At 52.0% G+C, this 22194-nt stretch overlaps 1 protein-coding gene across 4 annotated transcripts; it reads right to left on the bottom strand.

The window, feature by feature from the left end:
- Positions 1 to 698: 698 nt before the first annotated feature.
- Positions 699 to 11977, bottom strand: FNDC4 (fibronectin type III domain containing 4). 4 transcript variants are annotated; one of them, XM_030490644.1, is made up of 6 exons: positions 11475 to 11698; positions 6098 to 6213; positions 5397 to 5601; positions 4408 to 4497; positions 2945 to 3078; positions 699 to 2421 (listed from the first exon to the last, which is right to left on the bottom strand). In XM_030490644.1, exons 1-6 carry the CDS (start codon positions 11545 to 11547, stop codon positions 2389 to 2391), a joined length of 651 nt encoding a protein of 216 aa, XP_030346504.1. In that variant the 5' UTR covers positions 11548 to 11698; the 3' UTR covers positions 699 to 2388. The 4 variants fall into 4 exon arrangements, with proteins under 4 accessions (XP_030346504.1, XP_030346503.1, XP_030346502.1 ...); XM_030490643.1 differs by having other exon boundaries at positions 699 to 2424; positions 11475 to 11690; XM_030490642.1 differs by lacking the exon at positions 11475 to 11698 and adding an exon at positions 11914 to 11977 and having other exon boundaries at positions 699 to 3078.
- Positions 11978 to 22194: the final 10217 nt, after the last annotated feature.

Below are 22194 nucleotides of genomic sequence, written 5' to 3' on the forward strand. Positions count from 1 at the left end.
GCTCCTTGACTCTGCTGCAGTCGTGCTCCTTTGTTTCTTTGTGCGTGCTCCTGGTCTGGTTGAAGATCTCAGGATAGTAAGCACTTCCCTGACCCTGACCCTGATAGTAAGCACCTCTGAACATTTTCCAGGGCACCACAGCTTTTTAAAAACTCTGGTGACTCCATACAGCCCTATTTTTGTTTTTAATGTACTTCCCTAAACCCAAATGTTAGCTGGCTAAACAAGGCGGTTTGTCTCGAGCTATGGCCATGCTCCTAGCAGCCTAAGTTACAGCACAGAAACACTTGCACCCCACCACCATGGTGCCTTTGCTCCTCAGGTACCCCACTCCTCACCGGACCAGGGAGCAGCACAGCCCCTTCCAGCCAGCAGCCTGCTGGGATCTGGCCTTATCCGTCCTCCTGGCCCTGCTGCCAGGGTGTCTCTGCTCTCTGCAGCCTGTTGGTGCAGAGAAAGCAGCTGTGATGTTATCCTCAGTGGGACAGGCTGTAACTGCAGCTTGTTGGGCAGCATGACATGGCCCAGCCTGCAGCACTGCCACACCACAGAGAGGTGTGCAAGATGACCTTAGAGGACCTGCAGCTCTTGCACAGCACGCATGAACAGGTCTCCTCCTAAAAACCATACACACATGTTCAAGAAGTGCTGGTACGTGTACCCGTGCGTGCACACACACAAACCTGTAACTCAACAGGAACGATGCTGCCTTTAAGCCAGGATGCTTTTATTGAAACGACCCTGCCACAGGGAGTCGCTTATCCTGCCCCATTCCCACCTGCAGCAGGAGCTGAGCAGCACCTGGAAGGAAGAGTCCTGAAAGTGCTTTACTGGGAGATTTATTCCTGGAAGACAATGGATCCTGTGATGTTTGAGTCCGGGGCTGCAGAGCCAGCACCCCAGCTCAGTGACAGCCTGCAGAGCAGAGCACAGAGGGAGAGCAGCAGCCAGGGCACTAGTTGCCATCTCTGCAGCAAAGAACTTCCTGGTATCACACTGCTCCCTTCTACCACCAGCAACACCTGGCCTCAGCCATGGACAGAGCAGTGCAGATACCCAGCGAGAGACTTCTGCCTGCGGGCTCTGGGGAGCAAATAAGCACAGTCCAGATATCACCTCTTCACCAGCCCCAGTGTGGTTGGTGGCTCATGTTGTCCTCTCATGAGCAGACTGGGCACATGACAGTGAGCCAGCAGTCCACCAGCTCTGGGCATTTAGGGGCAGCTCTTTCCAACAGGACTGTGTCACATCAGCCAACCTGGTGCCAGCCACTGGGCCAGCTCCAGGAGCAGAAGCATCAGCAGTGACCATACCATACCCCCATGAGTCAGAAGGAGCCATGAGTGGGATATGACACCGCTGAAGCTAGGGTTGTCTCCGGAGCAGCGATGAGCTCTGCAGCACACATCCCGCTGAGACCTTGCTTGGCTTAACTACATTATCTCCTCCAGGCAGCACAGGCATTGCACTGCTCCAAGGGTGCTCAGCAGCTCCCCGACAAACAACTTGAATGTGTCAGGACTGAGCCCTAGCCCTAGCTGGGAAATGGCAAAGCCACAGCCATGCCCTGGCACTGCCTGCTCCCATAGCTCTATGGCGCTCACACCACTGCACAGAATGGCTCCTACCAGCATTCCTTGCCCTTGGCTGCACACTCCGCAGGCCAGCCAGGCACTGTGGCAACACTAGCTCCTCATGCTTGTTTGTGTCTTTATCCCCTGCAGCAGGGAGAGGCCTTGAAACCCCTGCATGGCAATGATGGGGTGCAGCAGAGCCCCACTCTCCAGCAGGGATCCATTCTTCAGCTGTACTCATTGGGCCCAGCCCCACAGATAACCCTTCCACCTCCTGGCCATGACTCCCCTGGCAGCACTGGGGCAAATGCCCGCATTTCCCCAGCCCCTCACTCTTAGGGCCAAAAGGGCAGCCCTTCGAGCCCAGACACAGCAGCCAAGAGCATGTTCTGCTCCATGCTGCCTGCATGGAGGGTGTCCAGTGCCACATGGCTGCATCCACGCCTTTGGCCAAGCCAGCGCGCAGGGACGTTGCCTCCCCTTAAGCCGATGCCTCAGGCCCTCTGCTCCCCTCTGCTCACCTCCCAAGGCTGGTGGTGCGGCCCACAACCCTTATTCCACTCAGCGCTCTGCAGCGGCAGGGCAGCGGGGCCAGGCGTGCGGGATGGGCATGGCCACACACTGCATGCACGGCTGGGAGCCGGCTCCATGCGCATCCCTGGACGGGCGCCCTCGGGAAAGCGTAAGTTCTGATACGCGGATCTTCTTCGCATGCAGAGTTCCAGGCTGGGCGCCTGGTGCTGCCTTTTCTTCCAAGGCCTGCTTTGGCTCTGGCAGGATGCCCAGGACCCCAGACGCAGAGCTGGTGCTGCACCTACACCTCGATTATATTGACCGAGGGAGACTTCTTCTATGAGAGAAAAATCTGCTTTAAGGCTCCACTTTGCTAAGCCCCCAGGATGCAGACCCCGTGGCAGAGCCCCCAGCTCCCACGGCAGGCACACCTCCTCTACAAAAGGGTTGCGAGCTGCTGCTGAGCCCTCTGCCCTAAGCTTCCCATGCATAACCTGTGTGCTGATGTTCTGGAGCAGGCCCCAGTGAAGGCAGAAAGCGAGCAGTGATAGACCAGTGCAGGAACCAAACAACAGCTGCCCAGCTTGTCTGCCTCCTGCCTATGGGATGCAGAAAAGGTGCAGCCCTGCAAATGTGGAAGCCATCCCAGCTGACATATCCTGCCATCTCTTCTAGTGTTTCGCCATGGAGCACACACACACTACCCTAGAGAAACCAGGGCTCACTGCACTCTAAAACCCCTCAGTTTTTATGGTGAGAGCATGAGCTGGGGTGTCTCTGGAGAGAGCCAGAACCTGTCCAGGCAGCAAACCACAGCAGACACCATACGCCATCCCTCCTGCCAGCCCTCCCCTCACCTTGCTCCGCAGCAGCCCTCCGCTTGGTCGCTCCGGTGTGCTGTGCTCCGAGGATGGCTTTGTCTTTTCCTTGTTGTTGTTGGAGTCATTGTCCTTGATGATATCGTACTGTCTGCAGAAGAGGGCGATCACCGCTGCCAAAAGACAGGGGATGAAGGCCTCCCTCACACCAGCTGCCCCCTGCCTCCTGTCCCCACAGCATCCCACCTGGAAATCAGTCAGACCCAGGGTACCCTGGGGTGCTGGTTATATAAAATCATAGTCATAGAATGGTTGGAGTTGGAAAGGACCTTAAGATCATCCAGTTCCAACCCCCTGCCATGGGCAGGGATGCCTCGCATTAGACCAGGTTGCTCCAAGCCCCGTCCAACCTGGCCTTGAACACTGCCAGGGATGGGGCAGCCACAGCTTCTCTGGGCAACCTGTGCCAGGGCCTCAGCACCCTCACAGGGAAGAACTTCCTTATATCTAACCTGAACTTACCCTGTTTAAGTTTAAACCAATTAGCCCTTACCTGTGACAGCCTGGACCACCCTAGGCACCTCTGCATCTGTGGCCAGGCCAGTCTCGTCGGGCAGACAAGGCATGGATGCTGCTAAAGCCATCAGAGCACATGTGAGGTGCTTGGTACCCACAAGCTCTGGGCTCTGAGGCCAAAGGCAAATGCTGAGGCACTCTGAGAGGAACAGCCTTTGGGGCCAGTGAGCAGCTGAGTGGGTTTCTGAGTGCCTCAGCAAGGCACTAAAGTTATTGGTCCAGTGCTTGTGACCCTCACAAAAGCCAGCCCTGGGCTTTGTCCTGTCTTGCAAACTGACTATGGGGTTAGTCACTCTGTCATTGGTTTACACCACCCATCTCATGCAGCACATCCCACACTTTGGGACCCAGGACACAGGACTCTGGAGCAATGCTCTGAACTGTAATCATTAGATGTGTTGGACCCATTCAAACCACAGTGCGTTACCACAGCCACCCGCAGCCTGGACCTGATTTCTCCCTGCTGGCACTCTGACACAGAGGTGTAAGCTAGCAGCAGGCATCTTGTGTTTTCTTTCAGTGCACTAGAAAAGTGTTGAAGGCCAGGACAAGGACAGATTCCTGCAAGACACCACTAGAAAATCCACGTTTACTGGGAAGGGAGTTGGGAACAAATGACTTCCCATTGACAGCAGCTGCATATGCGCAGTCCGGTGCTGACATATCTTCCAGGCTTCCTTACTCCCAGGGCAGCCTGCTGTTTGCTACAGCACTGGCTGTAATCAGGTGCTGTATAGGAGGAAATCACCCATTTTACAGTTTTAGCAGACTGAGGCACGAGCTCCTACAGTGATTCAATGGACTCATTGGAAAGGTTGCCAGACCCCTACCAATATGACTCTGCACCATCTTGAACCCCATCCTCTTCATGGACCCCGGATTGCACCTCTGCACCAGCTTGCTGGAATGTTGCTTGTGGCACTCACCTGCCCACATGAGCAGCACAGCCACGATGATGATAATCTCGCCTGTCTGGAGCTGCCTGTCTTTGTCCAGCCCTTCCATGGTGATGTCACCTGCAGAGAAGAGAACCCAGGCAGGGCTGGCAGCAGATACCCTCCCACCAGAACCTACTTCAGGACAGCAACACTCGAGGATCTGAGATCTAGAGAAAGGAGGCCCAACCTCCCCCTAACAAGCATGGGTATGGGATGACATCTTGGCTGGAGAGAGGACATGCAGCCTGTGGCTTTCCTCTGTCAGATAAACTGCACTCAATACCAAAGGCATTCTAACAATACCAAAGGGATTCTAACAGCTTGTTTGGGTTCAAGTAGGGACTGCACAATGCATGGGAGTAATCACTGAGGTTACTCAGTGACAGACCAGGGCAGGTTAAGAAGGCCCTGAGTCCAATACAAAATTACTGAGGGGAGTAAGTAATCTGCTTGCCCTGTTATAATGTCCAAATCCCTTTCTTATGGCTAATGCTGGAGACACTGGACCCCTCTGGCATCATCTCTCTTGGATTCTTGGATTATCTATCATGGACCAGCATGTAGGCAACCCCAAGGCAAGAAGGCACTACGTGGATATGTGAAGGAAAGGAGACTGTGGGGCTCTGTCATTTGTCCTTTGGTAGCTTGCAGTTTGGGAGATCTGAGAGCCCATTCACTATTTGATTCCTACAGGCAGCAGCTGAGCAGGCCACAGCAGTTGTCCTGGCCATAACCTGCTTAGCTGAATACGGTGCCAACATCTGGGATAAGGAGGGCTGTAAACCAGGTCTTGGGGACATCATCATGGCCATAGCACAGTGCACTACAGCAGCCTGTACAACCCTGCTACCCATCATGACCCTGTGTGTCCCAAGCAGCCTGCTACTCAGGGCAGCACCTTCCTCGCTGCCCATGTGGAAACCTCCACGTGCGGTCCCACTGGCAACACCCGGGCAAGTTGGGAGGAGCTGCCTCACCTTGGTTGGAGCTGTTGGAAGGTAGGCGGTCGGTCTCCTTCAGGGTTCGGAAGTGGACACGCTTACTAGCCTGGCTTTCTCCATACAGGCCGATGCTCTGCACCTGGATGATGTAATCCGCATCCTCCGCCAAGTCCCACAGCACGCAGGCACGGTTGGTGGTGTTCACCTCCCGGATGAAGCGCTGCATCTGTCCGTCTTGCCGCTGCCAGAGTGGAGAGCTATCATCCCCAGGAGGCTGTTCCCGGCTGCACCAGCCTCAGACCCCTGTCTGCAGGGCTGTGCTGGGCGCGCTTCCCTTACTCCTCCCTTCCCAGGCAACCATCCACCCCTCAGGTGGGCCAGCACTTTGCTATGCAACATCCCTGTGTGGCCTGAGAGCCAGATGCCTCCCTGGAAAAGCCACCATTATCTGGGGCTGTGGAGGTGGAGCAAGGCAAGCAAAGAATGGTTATATGATGGCTGAAGCACCATCACCCAGAGAAATCACGGGGAAGCCACTAGTGCAACAGCTACCCCCAGTGCAGCCAGTCTGCTGCCTCCCACCAGGATGGGTGGGTCAGGCACGGTGCCTGGTGTCTCAGAGGTCTCCTCAGGCAGGTGCCAGAGGAGCTCCAAACTGTGGCAAACGGGCTGACATAGGAGCATGCTGGTAATCGGTGAGAGGGGTCCCCAAATCCCTGGGGATAGAGCCTGGGTACCTGCTGTAAGATGGCATAGCCGATGACCACATCTCCTTCTGGGACGTCCCAGGAAACTGTGGCAGAGTTTGCCTTCAGCTGCGTCACAGTCACATTGACAGGAGATGGTGGCCTGTCTGGGTGAGTCAGGAGAGACAAGGCACAGGAGAGAGGCAAAAGAAGAAGTCTCAGAACAGGCACTCACCCCTGCACACCACCATGGGGGGTCTCTCCATGGCAGCCCATTGTCCAGGGCTACAGGGAGCAGCTTCTCCAGTGAATCTATCCCCAGGAGAGGGGCGGCACAGCAGGTCCACAAGGCTGAGCCCCTGCCATCAGCAACACATACACAGCATGGTGCTTCCTGGGCTAGTGGGCAGCTAGTGGGGCTGGAGGGAGGTGTGCAGGCACAGAGCTACTCCTTGCCTGTGCACCTACCCTTCTGTGGCACCCGATGGCTTTGGCAGCCTTTGCTCGCTGGCCAGGGCTCCTCCCTGCCTGGCTGCTGTGAGAAATGTGCTCACGGCACACCTCACCCTCTGCAGTGTCCTACAGCAGGGAGGGAGGACAAGCTCATGAGGCATCTGACTGGCTCTTCTCTAAAGGGCTTGCTAGCAGTGGCAGATATAGCCCATTGCTCAGAATACGTGTTCCATGTAAAAGGGATTAGCAATGCTGACCACGTGCCCAGGCTGCCAGACCCAGCTAAAGACATGAAGGGCCCCCAGTAGGCTCCTTCCACTTTGCAGACATCAAAATGGGAATGCATGAAGGCCTGTCCTAAGAAAAGAAAGAATTAGAGTTTAAGAGACTGTTGTGACAATTTAACCAGTCCCTGCAGCTCAAAATAACATGAAAAGTGCCTGCAGCTTGTCTCAGAGCGCTGCAGAGACCCTGCTATCAGAGAGGAGAATGACATTCACATCAGTTCTTCACAAGGACATCTGGTTGCAGATCTGAAGTACCTTCACTGCTGCTCAAATGTTCATCTGTTGCTAAGTTTACTTCGTTCAGCTCCAGCACTAGCAGAAGCAGGCTGCCTGACATGACATGCTCCTGCATAGCCTGGGCACAGAGTAGATTCTTGGCAGTGAAGGCCCATGTTTCTGTAGGGTCCAGAAAATCCAAACAAATCCTACATTAACGCAATTCTTCAACTCAGACTGTGATGGTAAAATCAAGCTCCTCTAAGCTCTGGGGCTGCCCTGTGGATATGCACATCTCTGAATGCCTGGCATACCACCCAGAACTGCGTAGGAAGCAGCCCAAACACAGTATTTATATATCAACTGTGACAGAAAAATGGGGCAGCTTTGAATAAACACACTATGCAACTCAATCTGGCCATCTCATCTGCCTGGAATTACTCCTTGCTTTAGAGTGAGGAGGAAAACCCAGTGCAGGAGGCAGAGCTGACTTCCCCAGCAGTGCAATACCATTGGCTGCAAAGCTTGCAGCAACACTCAGCCATTGCTATCCTTCAGAAAGCTGGCCTGATTGACCCATTGTCTGCACCATCACCATTTCGAGGTTTCACAGCACTAAAAGCATGGCAGGATCCTACACAGGTACAAAGACCTGCATAAAGCCAAGTTTTGTCTGGAAATTACATACAGGAGCACGTGAAGAAAGAAATTGAGGCTGCTGTTCATGTATCTCGCTGTAAACAGGACAGTGTCCTTCTACAAGCTGCTTGTGTAGCACAAGTTCAATGCTGAGATTTATACAGATAGAAGAAGAGCCCCAGAGGGCACCTGAGAACAAGAAAAAGAGACAACCACAACACCACCAACTACCACATTTAGAGTGACTAGGAAAGGTAATTTCTGCAGGTCAGCTGTTTAAATTCACATCTGAATACACCCAGCTCCAGATCAAACCAGGAAAAGGCGGTGATTCCCACTCTGAGAGATGTAGAGTTGTGGGCAATTAAGACATATAGGCAGGTCACCCACAGAGCCCAGAAAACACGTTTGCAGAGAGACACTGGTGCTGAATGCATCCCCAGCAGAAGCCTGCTGCATCACCAGGAGACAGAGTCATTGGAGACAACACGAGCAAGGACATCACGAGATGCTGCGCCTTCTCTTTCAGAACAGGAGGCTGGAAAACTGGAAAGGATTTAAAGATAGACTCAAATGTCCTTTATCCCACGAAGAGTGTGTCTCCTTAGAGTTTTGCCAGTGGGAATCTGGTTCACAACTCTAACCTGTGAGAAGGACTCTCTGAGCCATGTCCTTATCTGCACATCCTTGTCTCCCACTAGCCATCAGCAAAACAGGCTGACTGGGGTGTGTGGATTCTGTGGACACAGGAGCTGAGCTCCCCACAGATGTGGTCTGGTTTTCCACTCCAGCCATGGCCAGTGTACAAGTTAGTTGTACAACTAATGACTGAGCTGTAGACAGCACCTTGTCAGCCAGCAGATAACCACTCCCCTGCACTGTCCCAAGCATAAGCATCTTAGGGGGGGCTGCAGTGTTTCTACTAGCCTTCAGGTTGTCCAACAGACAACTGTAGCAGAACAGTTGTCCAAGGCTACCACTCTGCTAGCAAATATAATGAGTTTAGAAACAGCCCAGGAATCCCATGGTGGAGGCCAGTCCTGGGAACTGCTTTGGTCCGAACCAGCCAGCATGTGCCCAAATTACCTAAGGCCTGGCTCAGGAGTTAGCACAAGCTATGAACCATTCCTACTAGGTAGCACTGATGTGCTCCCCTCTTTGGAACTCATGAGCTTAGTGCTACGGATGTGACCAGACCCTGCCAGCTGGCCTCACAAGAACAGGACAACAGGACACATCTATAGTAATAAATTAGGTAGCTTTTTACATCTAACAGATCAAGAAGAGGTCTGAACATGCTCAAAGAGGGCTGTTGGACTTCCCAACCTCTAAGTGTATCTGAGGAAATTAAAGGCAGGGTCTGGTACCTCAGGAATGCAAAAGGCTGTGGATGGAGCTTGTAGCACACTCTGGCTCCGCACAAGAATTTTCTAGGCTTTCACAGGGAGCCCAGCCTGGCCCAGGCCAGGTTTTCAGGCTGCGGATGCTGAGACGTGGCCCTAGGGCTGAGTCGCTCCATGATTTGAGAACACAGGCACTGCACTGATCCACGAGCCATGCTCCTGGGCCCACACGGTGCTGACAGTGTTGCTTGAACTGCACTTAGCCAGAGCTTGCAGAGGCTCTGTGTAGGGACCTTCACTCACCAGCAGCAGAAGGGCATCCTGGGGGAGACACCACCCTGATATCAAAGACAGTACACTCAAAGCCAGTACACTCAAAGCCAGCATGATCTGCTGCTACACCCAGAACCAATCCCCAGATGTACCACACGGAGAAAGGGGAGGGCGAGAGGACATGGGGACACAGCAGAGCCACAGCACACATGGCTAGTCAGTGCTTCAGACCTCATAGATTGTAAACACACTTTGTGCAAGCTCCAGGTAAGCAGATCTAAACCTGTGTGATGGTAAGACCTGAAGGTGTCCAGGCTGCAGTTCTTCATTGAAAAAAATGACTGTCCCTTCGTCAGTTTGTAATTCAGAAAACTGCAGAAAATACATTCCTGAGCACACAGGATTTGCACACCTACCAGGAAGAGACGTTTCAGAAGCTGAAACTACAGAAGTTCACCCTAGAAACACAGGGCAATGTTTAATCCCAAAGATATGCAAGATGAGACCTCACCAAAAGCTGTCATGACAAGACCTCCAAGGAACACCTCCGAGAGCTGCAAGCTTTGTGTATGATCCTCGCATTAAGCCTAACACTCTCCATCCTGCTCTGCAGCTGAGGTCAGAGCAGTTTCATGCCAGAGCTGTTGCCATAAAGATCTGTGACTGCAAAGGCTCCAAAAAAATGTACTCTTTTGAAGCCAACTATTAAAAATGTTCTGTAAAGCCAAGATGCTCCAGCAGCCTGCTGGGCTCTCTGCAAAAAGCATGCCACAGTTAAGCCCTGCCCAATGCATTAATTGCTAATGGTTCTGCATCATTTATAAGTTATCCAGCTTCACTTTTTATTAAAGGCATATTAAGAAAAAGGGCAGCACCACAGAAAGAGCAACCATTTACTTAAGGCCTGGCACACTCTTTTGTCCTGTCAGCACAGCAATGCGTTCCTTTCAGGCCTGCTGAAGAGGTGGAAAGAGTTGGTCCTGTGTGCTGGAGCCAGCACCACTGCAGCCTGAGGCTGGGCATGGGTGCGTGGGAAGGGCTAACCTGTGGGCAGCTGAGCACTGGACTAGATCTGCCACACGACCTGGCTTTGTAGGTTAGGGAAGGGGCCGGACAGATGCCCTTCAAGAGTGATGTTGGCAGATGTGGTGCTGCATAAGGATAGGATACAGCCCCACTGGTGTCCTCCCCATCCTGCTGTGGCTCCAGAGAGGGGACCTCACCTGTCCCTCAGCCCATGCCCTTGGGACTGCTGCTCAAGGGCACCCAGATGTTTGCCCAACTTATCCCTGCAGCAGGGAGGTAAGCATCAGACTGCACAGCTAAAAATAAGTGCCCCCTTTTTAACAACCCTAACTGCATCTCTTCCCTAATTTGTCAGGCCCTGGAGTACATATTTTGCAAGGAGACTGAAAACATGGCAGAACATATCAGGACATGTCTGATCCTGGCAATTCAATTTAATATCAAGGGGCAAATAGACAGCAGAAGACTGCCACTGACACAGGGTCATTCAGACAAGTCGAGGGAAGAAAGGACAGAGCTACCCCAGGGTGCCCCCAGTGTCTCAGCAAACACCAGCCCAGAGAAAGCACGGCAGGAAGGCGCAGGAACTGCCTGCCAGCCAGCAGCCCAGCCTACAGCACTGGAGCATCCCTGCCAAGGGGCATTAACTCTCTCAGGACTCGCTGGTGAGGGACAGGGATGCGACACAGGGAGACCCTCCTCCGCGGGGGCTCAAGGAGAACCCGCACTTCCCCACCGCCTCGCCTAGAAGAGGGAGGCTTCGGGAGCCAAAGCCACGGGCAGCAGCTCCAGGTGCCCCCGGCAGAGCCTGCTGCCCTCCAAGGCGGGCAGCACGCCCGCACCATCTCACCCTGTGCCACGGGGAAGGAGCGGGACGCGGCACGGCCGAAGGCACAGCCAGCTCGGACACCACGGCGTCCCGCGGGGGCTGCCCGGGGGCCGGAGGGGCAAGGCCAGGCCCCACGGCCAAGGCCATACCAGGGACAAGGGGAAGCCCGCGGGGGAGTCCGGCGGGGCCCCAGCGGACAGCAGCGCCCGGAGAGCGGCGGACGGCGCCCGGCACGGTCCCTCGCCCGGGGAGCGACAACCCCGCGTCCCCGCCGGGCCCCGCCGCAGGCGGCAGTGTGGGCCCCGCGGCAGCGAACGGGGGGACACGCATCCCCTTGTCTTGTCCCGTCCCGCCGCACTTACTGGCTCTCACGAGGCAGAGATCGCAGCTGAAGAGCACCAGGACGGGGTTGAGGAACGCCGAGAAGCGGGCCATAGCGGCGGGCCGGACTGCGGCCCCGGCCCGGGCGGCAGCCCTGGCACCGGCCCGGCTCCCTGCGCCGCGGGACGGAGCGGGGCCGAGCCCCGGCCGCAGCGCGGGGAGGGCGGAACGACCGCCCGAACCTCCCCCGGTCCGCTCCGCCCAGCGCCGCCCCCCCGAGCGGCACCGCAGCGGCTCCGGCACCGCCTCCCAGTCGTACCCCCACGATCAGCAGCGCCGCGCCCCTAGCTGAGCTCCCCACAGCGCCAGTGCCAACCCCGAGGACTGCCGGTGTGTGTGTGTCCAGTGCCGTACCCCCGTCCCCAGCAGCGCTGCTCCCCGCGAACACCAGTGCCCGCCGCATGCTGTACCCCCACGAACCAGCAGTGCCGACTGTCCCCATGCAGTCTTCCCTCATGCAGCGTGTTCACGCGCCTTTTGTTACACAACCACCCTCCCGGCTTGCAGTGTCCTGGTGTGGGCACTGCTCATGCACCCACGCACGGCTTCTCAAGCCCATGGCTCCTGCCCTGCGGGTTTGTCCCATGGCAGCATGCCTTCTCCATGTCTGGCAGAGGCTGGCTGCACGCTCTATCCTGCTGCGATAGCACCGATGTGTGGAGGGTGGCCAGGCACTGTACAAAAGGATGCAGGACCCTGGAGGGCTTCTGTGATGAGCCAGCCTCACAGACCCACAGAGCTGCAGATGGAGAGTGGTCACCCATTAGCCTGTCCTTTCAGTGCAGCTCTGATGGTCCTTGCTCATGTGTGCTGTCATCAGTTAACAAGTTTGCAAGTTTGTCCTTGCAAAATTCACCTGACCATGGCCACCCCAGGGGCTTGTCTGAGCCTTTGGCAAGAGCTGGCCAGAGCAGAGCTATGCTTGCTCCGCAGGGGTTATGCCTGGGGTCAGGGTTCTTGTCAGGCACATGTGGAAGAGAGCTGCAGCTGGAGATGCTCCTGAATTATGGCACCTGAATGTTTGGTAATGGGGACAGCCTTCCTTCTGCCCCATTGTGCTGTAGACCTATCTCCAACCATGAGCTCTTGCTCACCTGCTAGAGAAGTCTGAATGGAGACGCTGAAGTATTGCTGAGAGCAATCGTTGTTAATCTGTGGGATGCTGGCTATCCCTGAAGTAACCCCATTCTCATTGTTGTCTAGGTTGTTGCTCCCTTGGGTTTAGGGGCAATGCTTTCTGCAGGGCCAGCTGAGCTGCACTGCAGTCCACAGGCAGTGATTAAATGTAAATGCTGATGTTTGGGTGCCCCTTCTTGCCTTCCATCTGAAAAACAGATGTTCATCGAATCTTAGAATCACAGCATGGTTTGTGTCAGAAGGAACCTTAAAGCTCATCTAGTTCCAACCACTGTATCTGCGTGCTGGGAAGGGAACTTCAAGGAAAGCCAAGGGTAGAGCTGGCAACTGCAAGAATGTGACTGCAGGGGTGTTTAGTGGAACACGTCTCTTCTCTGCAAGACCCGTTCTCACTCGGTCACTGTAGTTGTGGCCTGATCGACACTTGGTTATTACAGAGCTGTTAACCTGGTGGGTGGTGTTAATATTGACTACTCCATAGCCTGTCTTTGCCACCAGCCATGGATTCAGGCTCTTTGTCACCGTTATATAGCATTGGTTCCTCTATTCAGGCAGCCCAGCAAGCAGCAAGCACTGTGTGTACTGGTGTCAAACAGCTCCTAGTCATACTGCAGCTCTAACCTGAATAACCCAAGTCAGGTTCTTCCTCCATACACTGAATCACTGGCATAACTTCATACCATGCTTTATTCTATTGGCAATTGACTTCTATAATTTGGTTGGTTTGTATTTTAGTGGATTTGTTATTGTACCTACATACTGAGCTTTTACTTCAGCTCCAATTGTTATCAGCACAATGACTTTGTTTCCTGATATACGTATGTTTGCATAAGTAGAATTTTATACCTGACCACCCTTGGCCACCATTTTTGGCTGAAAAGCATTCCCAGCCTTCATACACCCACCAGATCAGTTGTCCTGGATGTGGGGAAGGACATGATGTGCTATTCAGGGTAATCCTGGCTATCTCTCTCCAGTACCACACCATCCCCTTATGTGCTGCAGTGGAGAAGAACCCTGTGACTGTGTACAGGGAGAAGTATGGTGTGCTTTGGGAGCAGAGCAGGGCATTTGTATCTATGGGTTCAGTCTATAAATAATAAATACTGAGAGTGCAAACTCTCCACACATATTTTATTATCATTTGGGAGTTTGGGGTTCTGGCCAGGCAAAATTCAATTTGCAATCACAAATCAGAAACTAATACCTCTAAATTGCATCACATCACCCTGCTGTCATCTTTCTCTGCCCAATACTGAATACACTGGCAAGGGTTCCCAGTGCAGTAGGAATTTACTTCTGTGTCTATGCCCATAACCATTGGGAGCTGGGAAAGTTTTAGATTTATGCTGTTGTCATACCATACTTTTTAGCATATAAATGTTATTGATTAAATGAAATCTACAACATATGTGTGTATTTTGTGCCCCCAATTTAAGCCTTAGTCAGCTTTTAACTAGCGTGAGGTGGGTGTTCACAGATTTATGAAAAGAATTAACATGACGTGACCTGCAATAGCTGAGTCCTGACCTCTGTGCCTGAGCTGTGACTGTTCCCTTCCTGGAACACCACACTCGTGCAATTATTTCCCCAAGAAACACCAAGTTTATGAATGTCTGTGTGAGTGTCCGTGTCCTCCATCCTCTCTCTGGCAGAGCAAGTCACAGTGGGTCCTGTTCAGCCTGTGTTTGCCTCCAGAGAGTGGCAGAATATTGCTGCCAAGGTTGAAATCCTGGCTGCTCCAGCTCCCTGCTGTAGAACCTCCCATGGCCAGCTGCAACGTGATTATGCCCATGGAAACATCCAGCAGCTTCTGCTGTGACTAGGGGTGGCCTTTTCCAGGTGAGCATCATCCTTCAAACAGCTGCAGGCTGCCCTAGAGGAGGGTGCAAATGCCAGATCTGCCTCTGCACCCCCAGACCCTGTCTTCTGACTGTCCCATGACTGCCTACCATGTGTTCTTACCAGTGTTGCTGTGGCTGCTATTCTGCATGTGCTGTTGTCTTGCCTCATGCCTGGAAGATAATGCCCAAGGTGTGTTGTGAGGGTTCATTCACATCAATTCAGCCATGTCCTTGTGCTGCCTGCTGTATCTTATTTCTCTCCCATGGAGGTGATATTGACTCATTGATCCCTTGTGATGATAATAATGGGGGGCAAAGTTACAGCAAATCACAGATATTTTCTATAAAGCTGATACAGGCAATTCCCCCATTGTCTTCAGCCAAGGAATGGGCTCAGATCCATCACGAGGTTGTAGATATCAACCCTTGGAGACTTCATGAACTTCATGAAATGCAGAAAGTCCCTCTGCTAATCATTAATAATTCCCAATCCTCCTTATTTTGTTCATTTGGTGATGGTGTTTTTTACCATCTGCTGCATAATTGTTTTGGAGAATTCAGTGCTGCCCAAGAACAGACGTGTATACTTTTGATTATCACAGGGTATTGTGAAGTCAAGAATTCTGCTATGTAATTATGTGCAATGTGAAAAGTAATTTATTCTGTTGGGTTTAGACCAGCTGTCGAATTATTTCTTCTGGTGCTTCCTGGCTTCTATTGTAAGAAGTAGTTAATAATTGTTTGCTATGTATATGCACTGCATCATTTGTGACACTGCAGATCCTTGTCAGCTTTCTCAGCTGATAATTTCTTTTCTCCCCTTTTAAGATGGGACAGCTAGACAGCATATGGTGTTTGGGATGTGGGTGTCCTGTGTATTGATACACTGATTATAATGTTACCACTCAGCCCTTTCTCAGATCATTTACACCACATGAAAGCATTCAAGCCAAGAGCCTGGTAAAGCTAAAAAGAGATCTGACAGGTGTGTTGATAGCAAAAGCATCCGGTATTATCATGGTCATCGAGCACACAAATGATGGCAGTTACTGAGCTGCTTTGCTTGGGAACTAAAATCAGCCTCTATTGAAGCAGATGCTTTGTGAGGCCACTCCAAAAGGGAGATGTGCCTGAGGACTGGAGGAAAGCAAATACCACATGAGCCACCACCGTGCTGTGTCTCTTGTCTGGGCTCTATCCCTGAGCGCTGATCCTGCAGCCCAGCAGTAAAAGCAGCACTAATCACCTTCTTCCCCTCTTCTCTCTGGCCCAGTGGAGGGCACTCTGCACCAGGAGCCTAGAGAGGCTGATGGAGTGCCAGGCAGAGGTGAGGATGCTGCTGCTCATCCACCTCTGGCTGTGCCAGGGATGTGTGGCCAGTGGGGTGAGCTTGTGCAGAAGGGAGGGCCCTGGGTGCCACTTGGAGAGCAGAGAGGGTTGGGGAGCCATGACCAATGCCGGCACATCCTCGCTGGTGGTGCTGAGAGGAAACGGGCTGTGCAGGGCAGAGAGCCTGGGAGGGCAGAGGGTCCAACCCTGCTGTGCTCAGGCTGCTGGTGCTAGGTGGCAGCTCGCCAGTGGCCCTTTCTGCTGTGGGGCTGCTCTCTAAGCACAGACTGGTTCTTGCAGGCTGATGCCAAGCAAGGTCCTATGCCAGCCCCATCTGGCAATGGAGGGAGATTTTGCTGCTCATCAGGTGAGTTTTGGAGAGAAAGGCAGGGAGGACCTTCACAGGCAAAGCAGATACAACCTGGAGAAATTAGTTTAATTTATTACCAGAGTAGGATAATTAGAAATAAACCCTAAATCTTAATACACCTTCCTCCCACCCCTCCCTTCTTCCTGGGCTCAACTTCTCTCCCAAATTCTCTACCTCTTCCCTCCCAGTGGTGCAGGGGGATGTGGAAAGGGGGTTGTGGTCAGTTTGTCACATACTGCCTCTGCTGCTCCTTCCTCCTCACAGGAGGAGGCCTTACACTTTTTCCCTGCTCCAGCATGGAGTCCCTCCCACTGGAGACAGTCCTCCATGAGCTTCTCCAATGTGAGCCCTTCCCACAAGCTGCAGTTCTTCATGGCCTGAGCCAGTATGGGTCCTTTCCACGTGGTGCAGCCCTTCAGGAACAGACTGCTCCAGCGTGGGTCCCCTGCAGGATCACAAGTCCTGCAGCAAACCTGCTCCAGTGTGGGCTCCTCTCTCTACAGGGTTGTAGTCCTGCTGAGAGCCTGCTCCAGCATGGGCTTCCCACAGGGTCACAGCCTCCTTCGGGCATCCTCCTGCTCCAGCATGGGGTCCTCTATGTGCTGCAGATGAGTATCTGCTCCACCATGGACCTCCATGGGCTGCAGGGCACAGCCTACCTCACCATGGGCTGCACTATGGGCTGTAGGGGAGTCTCTGCTCCAATGCCTGGAGCACCTCCTGCCTCCTTCTGCACTGACGTCGATGTCTGCAGGGCTGCTGCTCTCACATATTCTCACTCCTCTCTCAGGCTGCTGTTGCACAGAGGTTTTTTTTTCCCTTCTTAAATTTGTTGTCACAGAGGTGCTACCACCATTGCTGATGGGCTCAGCTTTGGCCAGTGGCAGGTCTGTCTTGGAATCAGCTGTCATCAGCTCTACTGAACACAGAGGAAGCTTCTATCAGCTTCTCACAAAAACCACCTCTATAGCCCTCCTGCTACCAAAACGTTGGCTCGCAAACCCAATACAGAGTCCTTAAGAGGGAGGTTTGGGCAAAGCATCTTATGGTGAAAGCCTAAATTAGCCTTGGTTGTTTAGCCTAGAAACTATGAAACTGAGGGGGATGTGCTGACAGCTTCTTTTTATATGCCTGACAGCTGCTAGGTATATTCAAAGCTGCTGCAGAGACTGGAATGGTCTGTTCTGTGTCCAGGGGTAGGACTTGAGCCGATGTTGGCCTGGCCAGCATGGAGCCCAGGGCTAGTTGCTCCTCTCAGTGTGAGACTGGGGATGCTGATCTGGTTTCCAGCTTCCCATCCCATCCCAAGGGCTGTCTTTCCTCTGACACCTCCTCCCTGGTGTTTATTCTGATGATAGGACCACAATAATTTGCCATCTGCATCACTGACACTGGGACCTACTCACTGTGCTATTGCTCCCATTATCTGGGAGCAGAGCTGAAGTTCCTGGGTGGAGAGAAAACACGCTTGCTGCCAGCTAACCTGGCTCCTCCTCATGCTTCTGTTCAGCGCAGGTAGCACATAAAGCTGCAGTGCTCCACAAAGCCAGGTGAAGACCCAGGGTTGCTCTCTAATGGGGAGGAGGGCAGACCTATGCAAAGCCTGCATGTCACTGGCTATGGGGCAGGCAGCTGCCAGGGATATGGCACAGCAAGACAAGGCATTGACTGGGCAGCCCACGTGGTGGAGAGCCCTGTGCAACTGGGCAATTACATGCACTAAGCATGTTAGTGGTGTGGTGGCATGGAACCTCCCTCTCCAGCACAGGGACTGCCCTGGGGTAGCCCTTGCATGGAAGTGGCTGGTGACCAGGGGTGGTCAGGGATGTCAGAGACCAGACTGCCTTGTGCCAGTGGCATGGCCTGTCCCTACAGCAGGAGGCTGGGCTCCAACACAGTGCCTGGAGCTGCAAGTGTCCTCCCTGCTTCAACCCTGCTACGCATAGCAGCGTTTCTGAGGCAGAGGCCAGGGCCATGCCTGTCCTCATCTGCTCCTGTGCTGGCCCCACCACCCTCAGCTTGCCTGGGCTACACTGCGCAGTGAATAGTGTGAATAGTCACAGCCTAACTGCTCGGTGCACTCTGTTTATGTCCCACAGCATCACGGAGCTGTTGTGTTGCACTAGGCCCGGATACTTATCTGGCAGTGGGAACATCCCTGTAGGCTGAGACAAAGGCACAGGGGATCCCTACCAGCCCCCTCCATCTGATACTCTCTGATCCAGTCTCTTTGTTGTGTCCCACTCCCGGGAGTCAATGCCACATCTATCCCAGCCTGTGCTGGGATTAGGATCATGTCCCCCTCCTTGTGTGGGAGCTGTGGATGTTGTGGAAGTTGTGAGTGCCCCATCCCTGGCAGTGTTCAAGGCCAGGTTGGACAGGGCTTTGAGCAACCTGGTCTAGTGGAAGGTGTCCCTGCCTGTGGCAGGGGGTTGGAACTAGATGATTTTAAGGTGCTTTCCAACCCAAACCATCCTGTGATTCAATGATTCTACCTGGAGATCCCTCTGCCTGTTCAGAGACCTGCTGTTGGCAAGGTCTATAACTCAGCCCCCCAGCACTGAGCACCTGCTGGCTTTGCTGTGCTTGCCTCCAATAAACTGTGTTGAAATTACTGCAGATGCTTTCTGTCAGTACAGCCACAGGTTCAGGTTATGGTTCCTTATGACCGGGATGAAGTGTTTTTGTTCTTCACCAAACCCACAGGGTACTGAACCCTGCTGCCTGTGCTCTCTGCTCACTCCAAGTGGGATGCCTATGAGCATCAGTTATTGCTGAGGTCTCAGCAGCCAGCATTGCAGTGCTCACACCTCCTCAGTTCCAGGGGAGCTCCATTGAGACAGGAACCCCAGGAAAAGCTGCAGAAGGAAAAAATGCACTCTTACAGACATATTCAGACAGAAGCATTGGTTCTTGGAGTTCTCTCCAGTGTACAAATGTGTTACAGACTTGCCAGGAAGCTCAGACATACAAGAAATCATACTGTTGTATTATTAATACATATTATGCTGCATGATATATAGATTGATTATTGTAGATTTGAAAGTTTTAAGACTGTTTATTAATCTGCCTGGGCAGGAGGAGTGGGTTGGAGACAAACACAAAATGTTGCAGTGAAGGGAAGACAAAAGAAAAATTGTTTTAGCCAAGAAATTATCAGCATTGGTATTAATATTAGTGATAATAATTTCCCATATAAGTCTTCCATTTTCTTAGCAAGCATCATACCATGAAGCTTGTTGAATATAATTTAGAAGTGAAGCCCAAGAAATTCCCACCAAAGATGTCCTCAGGGACTAAGGCATCCTCAGAAAACCTGTCTTGACGGTGGCCAAATATACGTATTTCAGACAACATACTGCAGGTGGCATGTACCAGAGACTGTCCTGTCAAGTCATTGTATTTTACTTTAAATTCTTGTTAGATATTTAACTGTTTAAATATTTAAACTTTGGGGAAAAATATTCCCCCTTCCCCTCCCCAATCAAACCCCCAAACAAAAAACCCACAACAAACCTTTAGCTTGTTTTTACTACAAAGCCCACCTTGTTGTGCACAGGAGGACCAGTATCAGTACCGCAGCCGTGAACTTTTCAGTGGCTTGCCCTCCAGAGGCACTGAAGTAATGAAGACATGTAATGCAGATTCTGCATCTCTGCAGCACAGGATGGAAAATGGCCCCTGTGGGGGAGCTTTGCCTTGGTGGCTCTGGCAACATGAGGTGCAGACGGGGGCATTTCTTGAGCATCTTTTACCTAGCCTATCCCGATGGCATTCCTAGGTCACAGCAAGGCTTGCCTGGCCCCTCTCAACTCTGGCCTTTGACTGTACAAGTCTGGAAACCTGGTTGCATACATGCAACAGCTTGCCATTTAACTGTCTGGATTAATGATACAATGAAGGGCTGGCGAGGTAGAATGAAGTGAGCTGCAGTGATTGGTGGAGTGCCCAGCCCTTGTTGGACCTGGACCCAGCCAAACTGCAGCAGTACCTGGCTCTAGGCCTTGCAGACTGCCTGAGCTGCTGTGTCCTTTTGGGGCCTGAACCATGGAAGGGATGAAGAAATACAGGCATGTCACTGATCCTGGATCCTGGCAGGTGGGAGGTGAGGGTTCTGCATGGTGTGGGTCAATGTGCTTCACCCGGGGAGGGATGGAGCGAGGGGGAACTAGAAAATGTCTTTGCCAGGAGCTGGTGCCAGGAGCATCCAGGAGATCTTTTCCGCTTGCTGCTGCTCCATGCCAAACTGGCCTTGCCAGCCACTCTTCCCCTGGCATTGCCACCCTCCTTTTCCACTTGAGATAGGAACAATGAGGACAGATCCTTCTGAGCAGCTGCACATGGTGCCAAGACATGTCCTCTATGCACCCCGTGTCTGGCTTAGAACACAGATTCATGCGTTATCACAGAATGGTTGGGGTTGGAAGGGACCTCTGGAGATCATCCACTCCTATAGCAGGTTGCACAGGATCTTGTCCAGGAAGGTTTGGAGTATCTCCAGAGAAGGAGACTCCACACCTCCCTGGGAAGCCTGTTCCAGTGGAAACCCCAGACAGCACATAATGAACACATTTTTTCTTTCTAGAACATTTTATTTCACAGAATTACTCCAGCAGAGATCTTAAAAACTGTATTTTTTGTTGATCAAAGTTTTTTTCCAGAAAACTTTGTTGTATAATCAGTCTTTTCATTGCTTTAATTTGTAGTCAGCTTTTTTAATCTACAGATTTTCTTTGTGATTGCTCTATAACTTCATTAACATTCTTGATAAAGATGCCAAATAGCTGCAGGCTCTGGATTCTCTAGGAAAAATCTTTGTTTACTAATTAGCATTTAATATGCTCTACCAATATTTGTATAACATGTGGGGCCAAGCTCAATGCCTTACAGGAGTTTATGATGTCAGTAGCTACATTTACCAACCTGGACTTGTAATCGATTAAAAAAATGCTTACAGAAAACTGTTCTCTGTGAAACCACATTGGTTGGTTTTTACTTGTGATGTCCTTTAATGTCAACTGTTCTGTTGGTTTGGCTAGATCTCAGACTGATCAGCTGCACTTACACAGACCACGCAGCTTGTTGGTTTTTAAATACTAGCACAACTCTAGAGTTCTGTTTCATTTTTTCTTGGAAAAGTAGCAAGAATATCTCACTGATTCGGGGGTTCTTTTGTTTTCTTCTTAATCCTCAAGGATTTCTCCATTGTTCCAAAAATTGTTAAAAGCTATTAATAATTCAGAACTTTTCAGGAGATTTCTTACCATCCTTCCCTGCAAGTTATCCAGTGTTGTAGCTTTAGAGATGTTTAAGCTGTTTTAATGATGACAGAATGACCAAAGAAATGGAGCTGTTCTGTGGGGGTTTGCAGGAACTGTGAAACAAGGGATGTATCTTATGCAGAGAAAACAGCAGCAATTTGTCATTCCCGCCTTCATGAAACAGCCTGACTGCTGTGTGTGGCACATGGGAGTGAAATCATTGCAGCATATATCATACACTTGGCAATATAGCCATATGGAGTACATCTAATTTGGTTATTTAAATCTCTGTTGGTGAGGACACCACACCATTGCAGGCAAGTTCTTCCACTGCTTCGTTTTCCTTGCACTAGTATTATCTGTAACTTGGATGTTGCCCTGTGCAGCTGCACTGTGCTTGGGAGCTGAGCCGGGGCCTGGGACCAGAGCAATGTGGTCCGGTGACCTGAGCTGGCAATGTCACCGTGGGACACTGCTTGATGGTGGTGCTAGTGATGAAACCAACACCAAGCATGACACTACTTCTCCGAGCATTGCTTGACTCTGAAGGCCAGCTGCCTTCGACATTAAGTAGGTCAGTCTCATAATTAAAATACAGCAGGATTAACACTGAGATTGGGGGTGGTTCTCTTGGGCAGCTCCGCTGAGACATTAACTAGTGCAGTGTCCCTCTTTATGCATGTTGTATCAGGTCCAAAAATCCATCTGCATTATGCTCAAAGGTCTTTTAAGTCAGAAGCATGTAACCAAAGCCAGTTAG

Source organism: Strigops habroptila, chromosome 6, assembly GCF_004027225.2.
Source record: "Strigops habroptila isolate Jane chromosome 6, bStrHab1.2.pri, whole genome shotgun sequence".
Taxonomy (NCBI): Eukaryota; Metazoa; Chordata; class Aves; order Psittaciformes; family Psittacidae; genus Strigops; species Strigops habroptila.